At 40.4% G+C, this 18871-nt stretch overlaps 2 protein-coding genes across 6 annotated transcripts in view; both read left to right on the top strand.

Annotated features, from left to right (window-relative positions):
- Window positions 1-3356, top strand: part of LOC308118416 (voltage-gated delayed rectifier potassium channel KCNH4-like) — a gene marked incomplete at both ends in the record, with an annotated part of 37585 nt that extends 34229 nt beyond the window's left edge. Inside the window, 3 exons of the mRNA XM_080477819.1 lie at window positions 137-228; window positions 1146-1222; window positions 2382-3356. Coding sequence (XP_080333945.1) covers window positions 137-228; window positions 1146-1222; window positions 2382-3356 — 1144 coding nt within the window. The remainder of the gene's footprint in view (window positions 1-136; window positions 229-1145; window positions 1223-2381) is intronic.
- Window positions 3357-8078: 4722 nt separating this feature from the next.
- On the top strand, window positions 8079-13552 carry LOC308118462 (ras-related protein Rab-5C-like). Of its 5 annotated transcripts, none has more exons than XR_013935886.1 (7): window positions 8079-8223; window positions 9132-9453; window positions 10176-10327; window positions 10603-10725; window positions 10822-10915; window positions 12125-12622; window positions 12715-13552. XR_013935886.1 is itself a non-coding variant. In XM_080477889.1 (6 exons), exons 2-6 carry the CDS (start codon window positions 9285-9287, stop codon window positions 12259-12261), a joined length of 675 nt encoding a protein of 224 aa, XP_080334015.1. In that variant the 5' UTR covers window positions 8079-8223; window positions 9132-9284; the 3' UTR covers window positions 12262-13552. The 5 variants fall into 5 exon arrangements, 1 of the variants encoding a protein (XP_080334015.1); XR_013935887.1 differs by having other exon boundaries at window positions 12125-12628; XR_013935888.1 differs by having other exon boundaries at window positions 12125-12632.
- Window positions 13553-18871: the final 5319 nt, after the last annotated feature.

The following is an 18871-nucleotide window of genomic DNA, read 5'->3' as shown; positions in this document are numbered from 1 at the left end:
GAACCAACATCGGCCGCAGCCAGTGGCAGCTCTCATGGCACGATCCGGAGTCCTCCGCTGGCTCCAGTGATAATTGAAAAAGCTCTACAGTTACATTAACTCCCGTCTCCCCCTTCACTTCACCCCCCTCTGCCAGGGTTGTAGACGGCATCGAAGACAACGGGCACACGTTCCATTTCAGCGTGGAGCACAGCGGGCCCAACGCCAGCGCAGGAGGCAGCACCCAAGGTAAGTCAAACCGCCCACCAGCTGCGAGGGTCACCTGGGTGCCAGATGGCTGCAGGGGGAAAAATGGATCCCACGAGGCGGGTCTGCCTCCCTCTGGGGAAATCTGAGAACACAGCAGAATGAAATGACAGCCAGGTGAGCAAGGAGTCAGAGAACATGCTAAAGGACAAGTGAGGTCAAAGCAGGGCTGAGAGCGTCTCACCTTTTGTACCGAGAGTTGCTGTCCTTCCAGGAAGCCCGTCCAGTTCAGTCCAGGTTCAACAAAGTTACTTCATTTGAGAAAGTGCTTCAGCAGCAGATGTATAGAAACAACGTTTTGCCTGAAAAACGAAACTTTGTTGGTGTTTTGAGGCGTTCTCTTCAAACCTATGGACCCAAAGCTAAAAATAGCTCTAGAGATTATAAATCACATTGATTTTCTAGCATTCTTTAATGAAAGTCTACTGTTTTTTTTTGTTTTTCTTAATACCAGGTATTGCACTCTACCCTGACACCCGAGGCTGTGCAGTTGTAAATATGTGAAAAGATGAATGCTGCCAGTGCTGACTTTACACAGACTCTGAAGATCAGTCGAGATCATCTTGAACACTGTCCAACTTATATTACACATTTTTCCACTTCAGCAGTTACACGATCATTCAACCATTCTCACACACTCACACACTAATGTTGATGGCTGTGCTGCATAGACACATCCACAGGATGAAATAGAGGATTGAAACGACAACCCGGGCATTGAAAGATGATTTGCTGTACAAATAGAACCAATGCAAAAGCTCAACATTAGAATCTATTCACACATCCATTACATGATGTCTGTTCAGCTGACGTATGATGTTGTGGTTCATCTTATATTGATAAAGTAGTAGTTTGCTCCTGACTGTGATATTCAGATGTTCTCCTCCACCTCCCTGCAGACGCCGCACAGCCTAACGCCGCTCTGCTGCTGGAGACGGAGGAGGTCAGGCAGAGCATCACTCAGCTCAACCTTCAGGTGAGACACAGCCCCCGAAACAAACATTAACATTTATGGGACCGGAGATAATGTAGACTGAAGATTCAGTTCCCCAGAGAGCTCGACTGACTTTGTCCCTCTGGTCTGGAAAATTCCCTTTAAGAAAACAAAAACGCATGAAGGCCATCATTAGTTAATTAAAACACATGAGACTGTCGACATTAAATTCAGATTTACTGTTTCTGTTCAATCTTTTTCAGGCAACTGGATATATTTGGTAATTGACGTTACTGCTATTTGATGAATGAGTTCTGTGTTCAGGTCTTTACTCCGATCACATGACCATCATACTGTTTAACTTCAATGCTTCAGCAAAACATTTCCTGTTCAATTCTCAATGAAGCATTTAACTTAAAAGTAAGTTTTCTGTTTTGTTGGACAATATTATTCATTAAAGTATAGCCAATATCAGAAGGCGGGTCAAAGCCAAACTAAAGATTTTTTTTAAGCATTAAAATCTGTATGATTTGCATCAGTTTCACACATTTATTCAAGAGATGTGGTCGTGTTATTGACATGTAATGGTGTATCCATGAAGTCTAGAAATCCTTCAACAGTAATTTAGGGTGAAAATCTACATCTTTAAAATTTACTATACACGCGTATTTAAATCTACAAGTATTCATTATCAGTGTTCATGTATTTGGTGCACAACAAACTAATAGTTTAAGTCTTAGTTGCATTTCTAGCATCTCCTCTGATTTCAGCCTCGCTGGCATCGATGAACGACAAACATTCAGTCCGATCAAGCAGAGTTAATTTCTGCTCGTCTGTCTCTGCACTTTTAATCTGACTGTAAATAGTGGAAGCAGGTGCAGCAGCAGAACCCAGATGGGTCCAGGTAGGTGCTGTTTGAAGACAATAATAATTAATCAGCAGGGCACTTCTGCAATGCAGAGAACCGTCAGTTGTGCTGACTCGACAATCTGTAGTAAGAAAAAAAAAGGGGGGGGGGGGGGGTTGATTACAACCCAGCCCCCTTTTCCCTCGATTCACTCTCTTGAAACCAGTTTTCTGATTCGAAAAGCTCAACAGGAGTGGATAGAATTCTTTTTTAATGTCTTACTTTTCTCCCTGTGTAAACATGTCGCTCATCTTATAATCTCATAACTGAATTGTTTTCGCCTTCTCTGCTCAGATGGGTGCATTAAACCTGGAAGTGTCAGAGCTCACCAAGGGGCTGCACCACATGATGCACCTCCTCCAGGCTCACGTGTCTGTGCGTCACTGCAACGCCTCCTTCCCTTACTACTCGTACGGCGTTCAGATGGTCTCTAGTCCTCCCACGGCCCCCAACGCCGGCCTGCCGTTCACTCCCTCCGCCTGCCAGCTTCACAACGACCCGGGGAGCCACGGCTACCATAGTGTCGTCGGCGCTGGCCAGTGGAGCTACAGCGGATCTGTTGAAATCCAAACGGAGAGCCTCCCCCGGACTCAGTCCTCCAGTCCGCCCTCAAACTCAAACCTACCCCTCTGTCAGAGCTCAGAGAGCGAGGCCACTCATCTGTGGACCGACCTCTCTGAACCTCATGCTGGGCACGAAGACTCTGGCAACAGGCCTCTCAGTGCCAGCGCCCCCACCATCAGTCAGTCCCAGCCCACTCTGTGCCTGCAGCCCCCCGCTGACACTGATGAATTTCCTTGCTTTCTGTCCAGCGCTCCTGCAGGTGCTTCCACGCAGAGTCTGTTGGACTCGTCGCCCGGCTCTCTCTTCGATCTCTGCACGACGCCCGAGTCCCATCTAAACCTTTCAGAGGCTTCCAACGAGGCCGTTTGTGTTCTGATGCCTCGTAACCAGACTGAGGACTCTAATAGATTTCCGGTGCAGGATTCACACCCGTCGAGCCATCCCGTCTCTGCACCGTCACCCGTGTTGCTCTGCCAGCCTTCTGCCTCCTCTCTGGATTCAGGATCTTCGCGACCAGGTGTGCTTGAGCCCCACCTCCCACTGGGCAGCCCGTCTGCCGTGGAACACACCAGTCTGGAGTGCTTACTGGGGAACGGGGCCTCCATGGAGAGCAGGGACAGCGAAAGCGCGTCGTCTCGTCGCTCCAGTATTGGCGTCCAGACTCAGAGCACAGAGCAGTCATGGTGTCTGGACCTCACAGATTGAAGCGTCACCTGACACTTTATACAGTGTTTAAAGACTCTGCATCATTACGTGCTCAGTTTTCTCCCCTTTAAGTCATCTCTTGTTGTCAGACTCAGCATTATTTATGAAATCTCTATGCAAAAGCATGTCATTTGTGCATTATCTTGGCTTTACTGAAGTGTGTCTTTACAAAGAGCTCTATAAAAGTGCATTTCCACTTTATGCTGTATATTTTCTCCAACCTCCTCAGAGCAATTTGCAGTTGATGATACCTGTTACCTCCTTGCATGGTAAAGTTGTTTATTCTTTTTCCTAAGGAAAAGGTTTTCCACATTAATGTGTAAGCAGTCTTCATGACAACCTGTTGATTGTGTACCCAGCCACTGTATTTATACGGAGGACTGGTCAGAGTGATTTCGATGCTTTCATACTCAGAAACATCATCATGATACATACGTCACTTTGCATGTTTGTGATTTTAAGACGTTTTTAATGGAATGTTTTCTCATATTCACTTCTTTTTTTTCTATTTATTTATTTTTTTTAAAGTGAACTGAGTTATTAAACTTCTGTCATTCAAACTCACCAGTACAGCAGTACATGGAATATAAAATATGTCACATTTCCATTGACCATTTTCTTTATATGCTATCATGAAGATATTATGGGAAATGTTATTGAATTCTTTAGTTTTTCCTCAACAAGGCATTTATAACATCTTTAATAAAATAATAAACACAACATAGCTGTTGATGAAGGAAACATAAATTGATATCATCTCACCCTCTCGCCTGCATTTTCTACTGTTGCACCAACTATGTCCATGTCCTCCATCTTCAAATCATCGCTGTCCATTATATGGAGCCACTGTCTCCACACCTCACATCACATCACAGCAGTCCATCAATGAAAACACACATTTAACTAAAAATAAAGTGGGCCCCTTGAAATATTCAAATTTCTATCCTGATTTACAAAATATGAATGCCGCAGAGGAAAAACATTGAACCAAGATACTTCTATAGTATTCAGGAACTTTATTCTTTTTGAATGATTTCTCCGTGGCTGACATAATAAATATTTGGAAAAACATAATGATGTGTACTTTACTGTGGAGTCACACTCATGATCATTTATACACATCCTATTTATTAAACATGTCAGAACGAGTGATTCCCATGAATGCTGAGCTGTCGCAGAATAGTTCTCGTTGGTGGAAAAAAAATATTATATATATACTGTATATATATAAAACTTCACTGTTTTTAATTTTTAAAAGAACATTTGGTGAAGTAGTTTGCTGCTGCTGCTTAAACAAACTCTGATTTAAGCTCAGGAACAAATACAGACGCTATGTTTTATGTCAACATTTGTTAAACTTTTGCTCGTCCATCACTGAGGTCATGCCTTCGATTTTCTCAGGAGGTATTTCAGGGTCATTTGATGAGCCGATCGTGGTGCTGACCTGTTCCTTGCACTAATGAAAGCTCTGTTGGAGACTGTTTGACAAGTTGTTGCTTGTGATTTCACGCTCGGTTTACAGAACTATCACCAAGCAATATAAAACTACACAACAAATACTGCAAACAGGCGCTAAAATAGTAAATTACTGAAACAACTGTAAACTAATACATTCACGACACGTCAAGAAGCTTATCACAATGAGTTAGAAAACCTCAGTGAAGTGCACAAGCAGACAGAGAAAGATCCTCTACACTACAGATCATAGAATAGATGCAAGGTGACCACAGGCCAAGCGATGCAAAATAAAGTTAAAGCCACAAGCAGCGATGAACTTGTGCTCATGCCCACGTATGTATGCATGGGGAGGTTTGGTGTACATCAGATGGAGACATGCTTCTGCCTCTGCCCGTAGGCAGCTGGGATCACTCTGTCTATAAAAGCAGTGAATGGATTCAGGAGAAAAGAGCAGTGCTGTGGAGGGATGCTGTGTTATTGTATCTGCATGATGACCCAAGCTCCTGGAGAATAAGGCAAACTAATACTGAATCAGTTATTCAACATCACGACAGTTATGATTTGATTACTGCACAAGTCAAAGAAAACAGAAGCAATGTGTTGTTTTACTGTCAAAATGAAAACGCAGACAAGCTGATGAAAACTTCTTTTGAGGGACAAAAACCTCTGAGAAACTGGATGTATTTGTTGTAGTTTTTTCTCAGTTTAGCCTTTGAATCCAGCAGTTTTTACTCTCTATGTGACATAAGTGAACATATAGTATCGTTCACACTGATGCTCAGGTTATTTTGTGTGTTTCCCCCCAGGTCTCTCTGGTCATCGTCATGTATTTACAACAGAAAACACACAATGCCCCCCCCCCCCCCAAAAAAATAATCAGATTTTGTCAAATACAAAGATTAAATGTCATGATAACAATAACACTTTTTTTTTAAATAGCTGTAAAATGGAATAACTTTTCATTCTGAAGATATTGCAAGAAAACAACCTTACAAACTCATGGGATTACCAGCTTACACATCTGAGGGTTAAAGAACAGGGATTATCATGCTCCTCAAAAAGTCTTGTTGCAGCACCTGCAATGTTATTCTTGGTTTATTTTAAAAAATGTACCTTACAGTGCATTTCTAATAGTGAGTCAGTTGTGTGAGCGTGCAGTTTCCTTGCATCCGTGTGGGGCCTTGATAAGTCACTGTGTGAAACACCCTAGATGACTATATCAAAGTTAATAATACACTGGGCATGCAGCTGGAACTGTTGCACAATGGGACAATATAAAAAGGAAAGCCAAGGTATTAGTTAAAGTAGGACAGCTTGGTCATCAGGTAAGAAGTTCTTTTTCTTTCCTTCTCATGGTGAGTGTGTGTGTGTGTGTGTGTGTGTGGGGTGGGGGGGGGGGGGGGGGGGGGTATAGAGGTCCTGCTGCTTCCTCAGTGTAAAGGTGGGCTTAACGCACTACTGTGTTAATGTGATAAATCAAGAAAACGTATTTTTAATATGATGTTTGTTTTTCTCACAAATTTGCACCTTAAGAGATTTTGAGTGAAAAAGAAACATGAAGACTGTGGTGCTTCTTCTGGTGTTGGTGGTGGTGGTCCTCAAAAGTGAGTTAATCTGCAATTATGCAGCGTACTACTTTTCAAACGTTAAAAAAAAAAAACATACAAAAAGTTGTAGGTTTTACTTGATTAGAGAGGTGAACAAGTTGGGTTTTTTTTGTGCAGGTGAAGCTTTAAAGTGCAACTGCGGGGGAACAAAACAATGTTCGAATCCTGTGGAGACCTGCTATGGCTCAAGTGACGTCTGTGCCACCGTAATAATTTATGCTGGATCCAGTAAGTATTTGCAAAGTGTACTGAGATGACCTGCTGTCAACTAAGAAAACAGGAGTTTTCTCTATATGTTCCGTCTTTCCACAGCTGTTCGCTACTTCAAGAGTTGCATGTCATCAGCAAACTGCTTCATGATGAATCAGCCTGGCGTGTCGACTGCTGTTTGCTGCAGCACCGATCTCTGCAACAGATAAACGCATATCCTCCGATGAATAAATATCCTCATGGAATTCTTTAAATGTTGTATTTTTGCCTCCCTCTTGCTTTTGTTTTCACTGTGATTGCTTCTCTTGTGATTTCACAAACATCTCTATAAAACACTAAAAGCAATAACTGCAAAGCTCAGGCCAAAACTAATGTGAACTCATAATACAATCTTATTTTATGACCACTTTTATTGTCAACCAATCAAGTATCATATTCTTTATAAAGCCAGTGGGGTTTCACAAACAGGAACAGAGATAGATCATTGTTGTGTTTTTTTCCACTGGTTGAGACGACTTTCTAAATTAATATTTTAATGTGCCACCCCCAAAAGAGGGTCAAATATGTAAGATATTCTTCTTTCCAGCAATTGAATATCCTCGTCCGAAACACCCTATCTCTACTGAATGTCTTGTTTTGTCAAAGAACTTTACCTTCAAAGCTTCTACAATGTAGAGTCAATTACAGTTGATTACCTTCTTTTTGAGTATGTTTTTCTTAGAGTAGATATCAAATAAATAAATAAATAAATAAATAAATAGGTCATCAAATCTATTGTGAGCGTGACTCCTTTCTGTTATGGCCCCACAGCACCACCATGTGGAAGATGCTGTGCGTCAATGAGCTTCCTAAAAGGAAAAGTAGTGGAATTTATTTCACTTTGTGGGTTTAAAGCTGTTGTACATATGAGAGGCGTGAACATCAACTTAGGTCCTGCTTCTGTTTAAAACATATGGATTGTAGAAGGGATCAAAATGCCAAATTGATTTTGTGAATGTAAGGCAAGGTAAAGGTATTAATAAAGCACCATTCATACAAGCCAATTCATAAATATCTGTTAGATATCAGATATCCTGAAATCTGAAAATGTTGTGAAAGGTTTGTTTTTTTCAAAATCTTTTGTGAACATTGATAATGATGGATGGGATCATGTTGAGAATTGAAACTCAATTTCTTTTTCTTTTTTTTTTCTTTTTGTTCTTGTTCTTTTTTCCCTTCTTTTTACGGTACTTGATCGCGTTTTGATATTTGAACTTTTTTGTAAACGGAGAGATCCATCTTAATGACAAATAAACAAATAAATAAATAAATACATAAATAAATAAATAAATAAATAATAAAGACAAAATAGATACAAAATAAATACAAAATAAATACAAAATAAAGAAATAAAGAAATGTGACGTCACCTAACGTCCCATTTGATTGGACGTGAGTCTGCGTCACCTGACTGACGTATTCAGGAAGTATTTTGGTTACACAAGGCGGAAGTGTATAATTTTGTGAACCTGAAACATATATTTTGGGGGAGAAAGGGCGAAAGCCACGCCGCTACGGGATAGCGTTGCGCCAACTCAGCGTCTTTCGTTACTGGTAAGAAGCCTGACGTGTTCTTACTTGTCTTTTTTTTCTTCTTTTGAGTGAGACGTGATGTCAGCCGACGTTAGCGTTGCTAACTCATCCCAGCGTTATTCCAGACGGGCGTTAGCCTCGGCGCTAACTCACAGGTCCAGCCTGTTCTCTCATCACTTTTATTTAAGTGCATTGTTCTCACGTTTAGTTAGAAATTACATCTTTGGACTTTGTTGATCAGGGTGTGAAGTTGACAGCTCGAAGCTTGTACGGCTTAACAACAATATGTTTCCTCCGTTATGCAGCCAGATGTTAGTTTACAGTTCTTGTGGCTCCATCAGTGTTGATATACCGACTGTTAGTAAAGCACAACCGTTAAATTATCAAAAGTGGTTTCTCTTGCTTGTCGTATGTAAATATTCATATAATATGGTCACAGTATTAGTAATTAAACTTATTATACAAGGTATTTTCAACACTATATGGGACGCAGCTGCCTTAATACTTTAAAGTGTTCTACTCTTCTTTTGTATTTTGATATAATTCAATGTTTAATTTTGCTCTGACAAATATATGTTAATTTAAAAGGCCCTAAGATATACTTTAGTTAAAAGTCTAACGGCATTGTTTACATGACAACTTGCTTCATGTGTATGTTGTTGCTAGTAATTTGCAGAATAAATATGTATTTAATATGGAGCTTTATGGTTGTTGGTGTGTCGACAGAGATGGAAGCTATATTGCAGATCTAGATTGGGCAGTTCAAATAAAAAAATAATGACCTAATCAAGTACTTGCATCTTTTTGTTTTTTCTTTTGCTCATGATTAAGGACATATAAGCAGAAGTACTGTATCAAGGATTAAAACTGCTGTAACAGCCCTTCCTCATAACTTGGTCCGCTTACTACCTGTGTTTTTATTCTTCAAGGTTAAGCCGTGTCACACCACCACCGCTCTTCCCATCTGCCGTTCACCACCCGAAGTGTGATCCTGTTCACCCTCAGTGCCTCTGCGCTCCCAGTTTTACACCTCGCCGACCTGCAGTTTGAGACCGCCTCGCCGATACAGTCTCTGTCAGGCTATGGCTGGGCGCAGTGGAGGAGCGAGCAGGCCAAACGGCGGCGCGGCAGCAAACAAAATCTGCCAGTTCAAGCTGGTGCTGCTGGGGGAGTCTGCGGTGGGCAAGTCCAGCTTAGTGCTACGCTTTGTTAAAGGCCAGTTTCATGAATTCCAGGAGAGCACCATCGGAGGTAATGTGTTTGTCCTCTGGAAAATGACTGATTTCTTTTGAAAAGTCATATTTTTGGGAGTCTCCGTTATTAGAATATGTTGTTGAGTGCATGTAAGTGCAATTAATTTAATAATACTAGTGCTGATACAATACTCAACCGGTTGGTAAAAAAAAAAAATGTTTTTCGTGCTTTAATCGTCCCAAAAATCAAATTTACAAAAGTTCAGTGTTTGACACTTTGACACAAGACTGACATCTGATGAGCAGATTTGATTGTCGCTCAAATGCAAAAGATTCCCATTTAATTCAGGTTTACTTGGAACAACAACATTACACTAAAGTGTCAACAATTTAATTTTCCCTTTTGTAAATGATTAATACAGTCTCTAATTGAAGTCCTGGGATAATCCAACCACTTAAAAAGGCTGTAGAACTTTATGATATTTACTTTATGTTGCTTTTCAATTTATTATTATAGACTAACATGTTGTTATCATATAAACATTCAGCCCAGTACAAGTTTTGTTTTCTCTCTGCTCTAAAAAGCACAGGAATTTAAAGAATGTTTTATTTTGTATTGTTGGGAATTACAGGATGGTGTATATGGTGTATATGGTATATACGGTATACGAGCTTATCTGAAGTGATTTAAAGCCAATCTCTTTGCCAGTGAGATCAGTCCCAGTAAAATGAAAGCATGACTATCAGTCCATTGATGTACTTTGCCCTTTCCACGTTCAGCCGCCTTCCTCACTCAGACGGTCTGTCTGGACGACACCACTGTGAAGTTTGAGATTTGGGACACGGCGGGTCAGGAGCGCTACCACAGCCTGGCGCCGATGTACTACAGAGGTGCTCAGGCGGCCATCGTGGTCTACGACATCACCAACACAGTATGTTTTACACACAAACCATGTTAGAAATCTCAAAATGAGCTTCATGAATTTCTTTAGTCAAATTATTTGCTGACTTTACTGCAGAAAGTACTCTGATGTTTAAAACGTCTCATGTAAAGTGAGTTTTATCAGTTTGTGTTGTGTTTACTCACCTTCAGCTGTTGTATTAAATCAGTGTAATCTAAAATTAGATTTATAGGCGTTCAGATATTTGAGTGTTCGTTGATTGTGTCATGAGCATTTTGTAAAGTAAATCTGTTTCTGTTCGTCAGGACACTTTTACTCGTGCGAAGAACTGGGTGAAGGAGCTCCAAAGACAAGCCAGTCCCAACATCGTGATCGCTTTGGCTGGAAACAAGGCCGACATCGCAAACAAGAGAGCTGTAGACCTGCAGGTATAAAGATACTTAAATAAGACTCAAGTCGTCCTGAATGAGTTTTGTTATAGAACTGTACAGAAGATCAACATCCTTGTAAATTGATGTTTTCAGGAGGCACAAGTATATGCTGACGAGAACAGTCTGCTCTTCATGGAGACCTCAGCCAAGACGGCCATGAACGTCAATGAAATCTTCATGGCCATTGGTACGTATCTGTTGGTCACGCTCACTTCTGAGCTGCTTTCACAGACGCTTGTGGTCATTTTCTCATTTCTGCAACCAAATTGAAAACACACAAGCTTCATTGAGTGAAAATGAGCTGAGCTGAGCTGAGCTGAGCTGAGCTGAGCTGAGCTGAGCACAGCAGCACTGTTTGAATGGTTGACAGGAAACATTTGTAAAGAAACTTAAAAATCACGGTCAGTTACTTCGTGTCTAGTTCAGTTTCATTTGGTCGGTTGTGGCAGTGATTGTTTTCACTATTCAGTCTGCCTCTTCTTTCATTACAAGACAGTTGAAAGTTCAGAACTACTGCTTTGCCTTCTGGCTTTGAGATCATTACCCCCCCCGAGTACATCACTGATGTCTGCATTAAAAATATTACAGGCTCTATCTTTTGATGTCAATATTCTGCTGGTGAGTCGATACAGCTGAAACACATCGACATATTTTCTGTTTAAAATTAAAGTGAAACTAAATCAAAACGGGCAAAGTTGAGACCAACTGTTGTTGCCACTCTACATTTTCCCTCGGCACACTGAAGCAGCTGTAATCTGTTTTGTAGAGAGATTCTACATTTTTTATTTGTAATAAAATTACAAATTGTATCAAATTTAACCCTTAAAATACATCAAACACTTGAGAACTGTTCCCTCATTAGAATTTATTTCCACTATTGAAACTCAATGTCTCTATTAGACAATGGATTAGGGCCAAACCAATGTGGGCTTTATGAGGGCGATTCAGTTAATGGTGAATAAAAAATTCCAGTAACCAATATATTGGCCGATTACATTTTAATTTTTTATTGCTGGGGTGACGCTTCGACCTAAATATGTAAACACAGAGTTATAGAAAACGGGAAACTTATTGAGCTGGAGTTTATTTACTGGAGTTGCAGCATGAAAGGAGTTGGCAGCATCTTCCACTGGATACGTCACACAAGGACATCTGAAAAACACCGTAGCTGCTTTTTATTAGTGCAAAATAACTATCATCAACCAATTAAATCTCTAATACTGATAATCCATAAATCTGACGGAAAGTCAAATTAACTCACAATTTCTTGCAGAAGATTTCTTTCCCACCAGGGAATCTTACTGTCCTACAATAGAATTTGTTCTTTGCAATAATCAGCCTGAAATGTTTGAATCCGTCCAATGAAAACTTTCTTCCTGTTCTTTTGTCTCCGTAGCGAAAAAGCTACCGAAGAACGAGCCTCAGGGCGGCGCTGGACAGGGCGGCCGGACGAGGACGGGAGTGGATCTACAAGAGGCCAGCCCCCAGGGTCGCAGCAGCCAGTGCTGCGGCGGCGGCGGCGGCGGCAATTAGCAAGTACAACACCACGAACTTAGTGAACGAGCCCAGAACATCATTGTAAGGACAGCAAGTAGCTTAAAGAAAAACCCAGAGAGGCAGGAGAGGGCAGAGCCACTCACCACTCCTGCACTTAAACTGAGATTAGAGATGAGATTATCTGGATCCTCTTTGATTACAGGAACTTTTTTTAAAAGAATCATAAGCTAGAGGGAATTTCCAAGATCCCTCAGGACTTCTGTCTTTGTGTGTGTGTGTGTGTGTGTGTGTGTGTGTGTGTGTGTGTGTGTGTGTGTGTGTGTGTGTGTGTGTGTGTGTGTGTGTGTGTGTGTGTGTGTGTGTGTGTGTGTGTGTGTGTGTGTGTGTGTGTGTGTGTGTGTGTGTGTGTGTGTGTGTGTGTGTGTGTGTGTGTGTGTGTGTGTGTGTGTGTGTGTGTGTGTGTGTGTGTGTGTGTGTGTGTATCTTCAGCCTCCGTCTTAACATTGATCGAGAACTTTTAAATGAACTATTTTGAAGCGTGACGCTGAAGGTTGTTCGCTGTCTGCCCCGTGTGTTTGAGCGTGTGTGTGTGTGTGTGTGTAAAGTCCCGTGTGTGTACGTGTGTACAGTATTCACAGCACACTGTGTGTTTCTATATGCACACAAACGCGTTTTGTACTCCTGTCCTCCTCCCGTTACACCTTTTTGTGGAAGAAACAAACAACTAATATTGATGCTGAAAGGGCAAATAGCGAGCGAGTGGGATTCAGTCCTCGGCCTTTTGATGCCGTTGTTATGAACATGTGATCAGTTTTCTGGATCATTACATCTGATTATTGCATTTACAAAGTTAGACGGGAAAAAAAGAAGTTGCGATCCAGTTAGTTTGGTGCCTGATTTTTCAAAGAAAAGACGTGCTCAGTCACAGCATCATGAAGCAAAGTTCTTTTGGTTTTTCTTTAACAATGTGGCCAGACTCCATTCCTCTGGACCCGATCACAGCTGAAGCATGACTTTCTCTAAATGTGGCCTTGTGAACCCAAAGCTTTGTCCCAAAACGCGTCCTTCGCCAACCAAACGATCTGGAGCCAGATCACATGTTCATGTCAGGTGTGAAGGGGGAACAGTTTTAGTTCCTGGATGCCACCCGGCCGCAGGCCGAGCGTCTGACAGGAGCGTCTGACAGGAGCCCCGATCCGGGCGACAAATGTAGTCGCTCTCATTCATCTGTGCTGATAATTGTAACGCCGCAGAGTTGTTAGCCTTTTTTAAAAGAAGTGTGAAATAACTTGTAAATCTGAAAAGTAATAAATACCATGTGAGTCTCCGCTGCCTGCAGGCCTCTTTTATATTTCGCTCTTTGTGCTGCTGGATTTAGCCTGGTAGCATCTTGGTTTTCTTTTCTTTCACACAAAAGCTCTAATAAGATTTATTAATTCCCTGGATGTTTTTCATGCCTGACAGCTGGGATGGGAGTCACAGATTAACCCGTAAGACTGTTAAAATCATGCAAGCAAACATTGTGAACATAAGTTACACAGAATGTCCTATTCCCAGTATTCTGCTACTCCAGGAGTGCTTAAAGGAACTTTCTTTAACAGTCATGGCATTTTAATAAACCTCCTTAAAGCTGACTGATGGACAGATTCCTGTTTGCTGCAGGAAGGTCTTATCCTAAACTAACAGAGTCTAAATGTATAAAGGAGCAGCTGAATATAGAATCATCATTCGAGGGGCGATCAATCACCATTTCTCAATTGTTTCCCTGATTCTGAAAGTATTTTCATATTTAAACTAATGTCAATGTGAGTTTTTTTCCTGATCTATCTTTAACCGAACCAGACTTTCATTTCCGCTGCAGTTTGAGCGACAGTGGTTTGTCGTCCATGAGCCCGTCGCTTTGTTTCCATCGCCTTTCCATCCTGAGACGATGATCTTTGCAGGCGGAATAAACCTCGTGAGCTGCAGCTTTAAAGATGCTCTCACCCGACTGATCCTCTGCTTGGGAGTGGTTGTAATGTTCTGGTTGATTACATCTTCTTCAGATGTGAGAGTTTTTTCGTTTCCCCCAAAGGAGGCTCCAGTGTTCATGTTCGCTCAAGAATGAAGCGATCACAACGTGGAGATCAAACATCAGAGGGTCATTGGGGTTTTGCACCGTGTTTCATGTTCATCGTTCAAGAAATGATGAATAATTAGAACACAAAGTCACTGGAATGGGGAAAAAACACCTTTTATTTGTTCTCCTTTCACTGGTTTATACGGTTAATGATGACAATTTTACTTTGATCAATATCAATGACAATACGCTGCCGCCCCCTGCTGGACAACTCTGTGTAGTGTTTAAGCCAAGATAAAGTTTTTACTGTTTGTATAAATCAAGCAAAGTTTACTTTTGGTTTTGACATTTATATTATGTGGACTATGTTTGAATTCGTCTTTGATAAATATTGTACTAAACAAATCATTACTAATGTCATGTTGATAATTTTACATTAGGAACCTTTCATTCTTATTTACAGTATTTGTTCTTCATAGGTGTATTTTTCAGCTCTTTGTACTTATAAACAGATTTTTCTGATTTCTTTTTAATTTTAATCCTGCGTCTAAGCAGGTTTTCTTCATAACAAAGAGTCACAAGTTTGCTAAATAGTTTAGTTATGATCGGTGTCGCGGCAAATAGTTAAGCTGTTGTATTCACACTAACAAGCAGTGTTACTAAAAACAATATTTTAATATATCTACACATGAACCACCACCAAAAACAGTTCCAAGATGCCTTTAAAGCATCGGACATTGGTTATTAATGAAGTTCAACATTTATTTATGTGTTTGTTTTGTTTGTACGTGAGTACATTTAACTTAAATGAGTTTGACACCTCGCATATAGATTTTCTTTTTAAATTATCAAAACGTGTGTAGACATCTAATATTGTCCATGTCCTCAGTAACCACATTTAAACACTAGATGGCAGCACTACACCTGGCTTCAGCTGCAGTTGCTCTGTCTCCCTTGAGCCAGAGTTTGTTTTAAAATAGCTTCTGTGTCTCAATGCAGCAGTTTTACTTTTTCACAATAATCTGCGGCATTTTTTTTATTTCAGTAAAAGAATCTTCAATAGATTGAATAACACTCAAATGGTTCCAACCACTGTCTGTAGATGATATCTGAGCATAGGCCGAGGATAAAAGAACCTTATGGTCATTTTATGTTGTTTAATTGAAATTAAGTTTAATTAAAAGTAGATGAAATGATAGGATGTGGTAATAGTTTATATGTTTGTTCTTGATCTGTAACATTTGTATGTAGAAACTATAGAAAAGGAACGGTTTGATCTAACACTGATTAGAGGAGGACAGCACAGCACTTTTCTGACTCATGTATTCAAATTTAATGCTTTTATTTTATTATCAGCAATTTTGTTTCCTAAAGTTTCACATGATAAATATTTAAGTTAATTTAAAAACCACCAACCCTGTTCTACGTTAAGACCGATCATCCCAGTTTTTGTTTTCTTTATTAATGTGTGACCTTCATCCCAGTTATTATCTGCCGGCCGTCACAAACGCTGGAGACGTCCAGCATGACACCATGAGCGTCGCCTTCAGAGACCATCGTGTTTACTTCTGTAGGACAACAAGCTGAAAGTAATATCTTTCTTATTGTTTCCTTCACAATGGGAGAAGAGCTGCACCAAAAGCTCCAGGCTACTGGAACTATGAAATGCCTCCAACGTTCAGTATTTCACAAGCAGAGGTTCCTTTGGGTCACGTACACAGTTCTAATCGCTCCGCAGAAATAAAGCAACTAAATACAACCGATTCTTAAATCAGTGAATCCATATTTTATATCAAGAAGAAATTTTGGTTAAAGAAAACAAAAAAAAGGTTTTTATTCAAACAAACAGAAGATATTGGAAAAACTCTTAAAACCACAAGTACTACATTGTGATTTATTCCTGGATTGTCTCTTAGTTTTGTGTTCAGCCCTGACATTACTTTACTTTTAAAAGCACTTGAACACAACCAGTCCTTATTGTATATCCTTGGCCTTAATCAATGTTCATCTTTACAAGACACTCTCTGAAATGTGGGTAAGTTGGAAACTTTAACCCTCACGTGCTGTTAGAATAAAATCCATGCTGGAAGACTTTAACAGTATGAAGATAGACCCTGTTATACCTAAACTTTGTGTAAAACTGACCAGAATTACACATATTTCATCATTTTGAGTTTTGAAATTCCTCCGATGGGCTGAAGTTTCAGCTAAATATTTGCTTATATGACGACTCTATAATATAAACATTTTCTATATTTTTTTAATTAAAAATGACACAAAAGAGGACTTAGTACATTTATATTGAACCTACGTTCTGAAACACTCTTTCACTTACTGTAGTTTTGTGTTTAATATTGCTGTTCAAGCACAGTTTTACACGTTTTCATATTTTAAAGATAAATGCATAAATGAAGGGCCTGAGCAGCGATTTAGAAATCCAAAGGGGTCAAAGACTTTTATAGGAAATACAATCGAACTATGAATCTTAATCATTTGCATAAATGATTATTCTAATAGTCTATTATTTCCTTTAGCTTCCAAGATATGGGTAAGTTGAATATATGGTCCCTTTGCCCATTAAGTCATCTCACACACACACACACACACACACACACACACACACACACACACACACACACACACACACACGGTCGCTCGTCTCAGAGATAGGCAACATTTTCTGCCAGAAGCCGGCAGGCGCTGCGTTCACAGTAAATGATTTCTCATTTGTTGAGCCGTCAGTCAAGATGTGTTCTGTCAGAAAAGAAACTCATTTCATGCTTGGCCTCTGTGAATCATAATGGTGTGAGAGCCGGACTGGGATTGACTGTGTTTAGAGGAGAGAATTTGCAGAATAAAGGAAATGCATTCGCATTTTGTGCTGGTTTGTTTTCTTTCCGTCCCCCGTCTCCTACATTACTGAGGCCAATGAAACCGGTGATTTCACCTAAAAGGTGCTGCTGTCATAAGAACCAGAATGTCCAGATAAGCTTTTATAATGTAAACGTGTTTCGTTGTTTCTCTGGAAACCAGCGGCCTGATTTTATGACAAAGCCCCGTTGAAGAGTGACAGAAGCCTCTGAGACACTCGCTGATGGATTCGTTGTTTCTCCCTCGACAAAATGTCATTAAATACCAGGGGCACGGGGAGCGACGCTACCTGGATCACACTCTGTGGTGCAGGTTGAGATTCCTGCTGATAGTGAAGGCGTGTGCGATACGGTACAATTACTGCTCCTTATCTAAAATTAAACATCAGACTGTGCGGCCAGCCGATGGGACGTTAAGTGAAGAAGTAATCAAAGGAGGCCAAGCAAAGGTTGGTGAAAGGGTTGTGATTTCTTTTTTAAACGTTCTTTCCTAATTCACTATAGTCTCAGTATTAGATTTCTTCTTTTCAATATGGTGTTACTGCACTTCTGTCTCTGCTTCCAGCTTGAGTGTCTTCACATATGAGCTGATCTGCAATTGGTAATATTATTATTATTATTATTATTATTATTATTATTATTATTATTATTATTATTCGTACAAACACTGAGTAGAAATGTAGAAACATGTACTGAGAGAGCACCTGCCTAACTGATGGATGGATGGACGGACGGATGGATGGCGTTCAGAGGTGGCTGGATTAAACACTGTTCAATCTGGATATTAATCTGGATATTAATGAGAACAGGATCATTTGAAGAGTGAGGACAATAACAACCCCACTGCTATTAAAACTGGCAACCACAAGCGTCTTTACAAGAACATGGCGGACCGTATTGATCTGGTTGTTTGGACTAAGAACCCAAACACACTTCGGGCTGCAGCCGTTGTCCTTGGATGAGGCGTAAACATATTAATGAGTATTTGTTGGCTGCAAGCTCTCCCTTTACATAAAGCTTCACTCAGCCAAAACGTACAGTAGCTCTCACACACACGACTCTGTATAATGGAGGATGTTTGTGTTTGTTTCAGGTTATATAGTGAACAAAGTGGAGTCCAGTCAGGATGTTTCTACCTGCTTCACTGCTAAAGCCAAGCAGGAGGAACCAACGGAGGATTTCTCCTCATGTTGATCCGTTCCTGTAACGCCTGAGGACTGATCACCTTCACCAATGAAAGTTGGGCAGAGAAGGTTATGTCTTTGACTGCATGTATTTATTTATGTATTTCATGGTTGGTATTTATGTATTTTATCACCTCTTCGCAAAAGCTTCTCACCCGAATCGCGTGAAATCTTCAACGACGACAGGTCATCATCCAAGGAACCAATCGATCGGCTTTTGGAACGTTAACGACCAACCGTCTCCGAATAAACCCCAAAAAGCAGCGAAGAAATTTCCCAAACAAAATGTTGCTGCATCACAAACATCATGTGGCTCAATGCAAACTTGTTGGATTAAAGACTCCGTCAGGGTTTTATTCCTTCCTACAACTAACGTATGGAATCTACAGCCAACAAGGCCTTTAGTGGACACACACACACACACACACACGTATTCATGCATTTCTATTGCTTCTTTGCTTTTTGTTTTTAAATGAAAACATCAGAGAATTGAGACACAAACCTAAATGATTCAACAAACATAAGAAGAAGTC

This window comes from Lipophrys pholis, assembly GCF_963383615.2.
Source record: "Lipophrys pholis genome assembly, chromosome: 1".
Taxonomy (NCBI): domain Eukaryota; kingdom Metazoa; phylum Chordata; class Actinopteri; order Blenniiformes; family Blenniidae; genus Lipophrys; species Lipophrys pholis.
Note: the sequence above shows the minus strand (reverse complement) of the source record. Positions and strands in the feature narration are given on the sequence as shown.

Bases quoted from the DNA above. Each gene is read 5' to 3' on its own strand.
- LOC308118462 (XM_080477889.1), top strand. From the start codon at position 9,285: ATGGCTGGGCGCAGTGGAGGAGCGAGCAGGCCAAACGGCGGCGCGGCA. The intron at 10,328-10,602 runs GTATGTTTTACA...TCTGTTCGTCAG, and splicing joins TCTACGACATCACCAACACA to GACACTTTTACTCGTGCGAA. The intron at 10,916-12,124 runs GTACGTATCTGT...TTGTCTCCGTAG, and splicing joins TGAAATCTTCATGGCCATTG to CGAAAAAGCTACCGAAGAAC.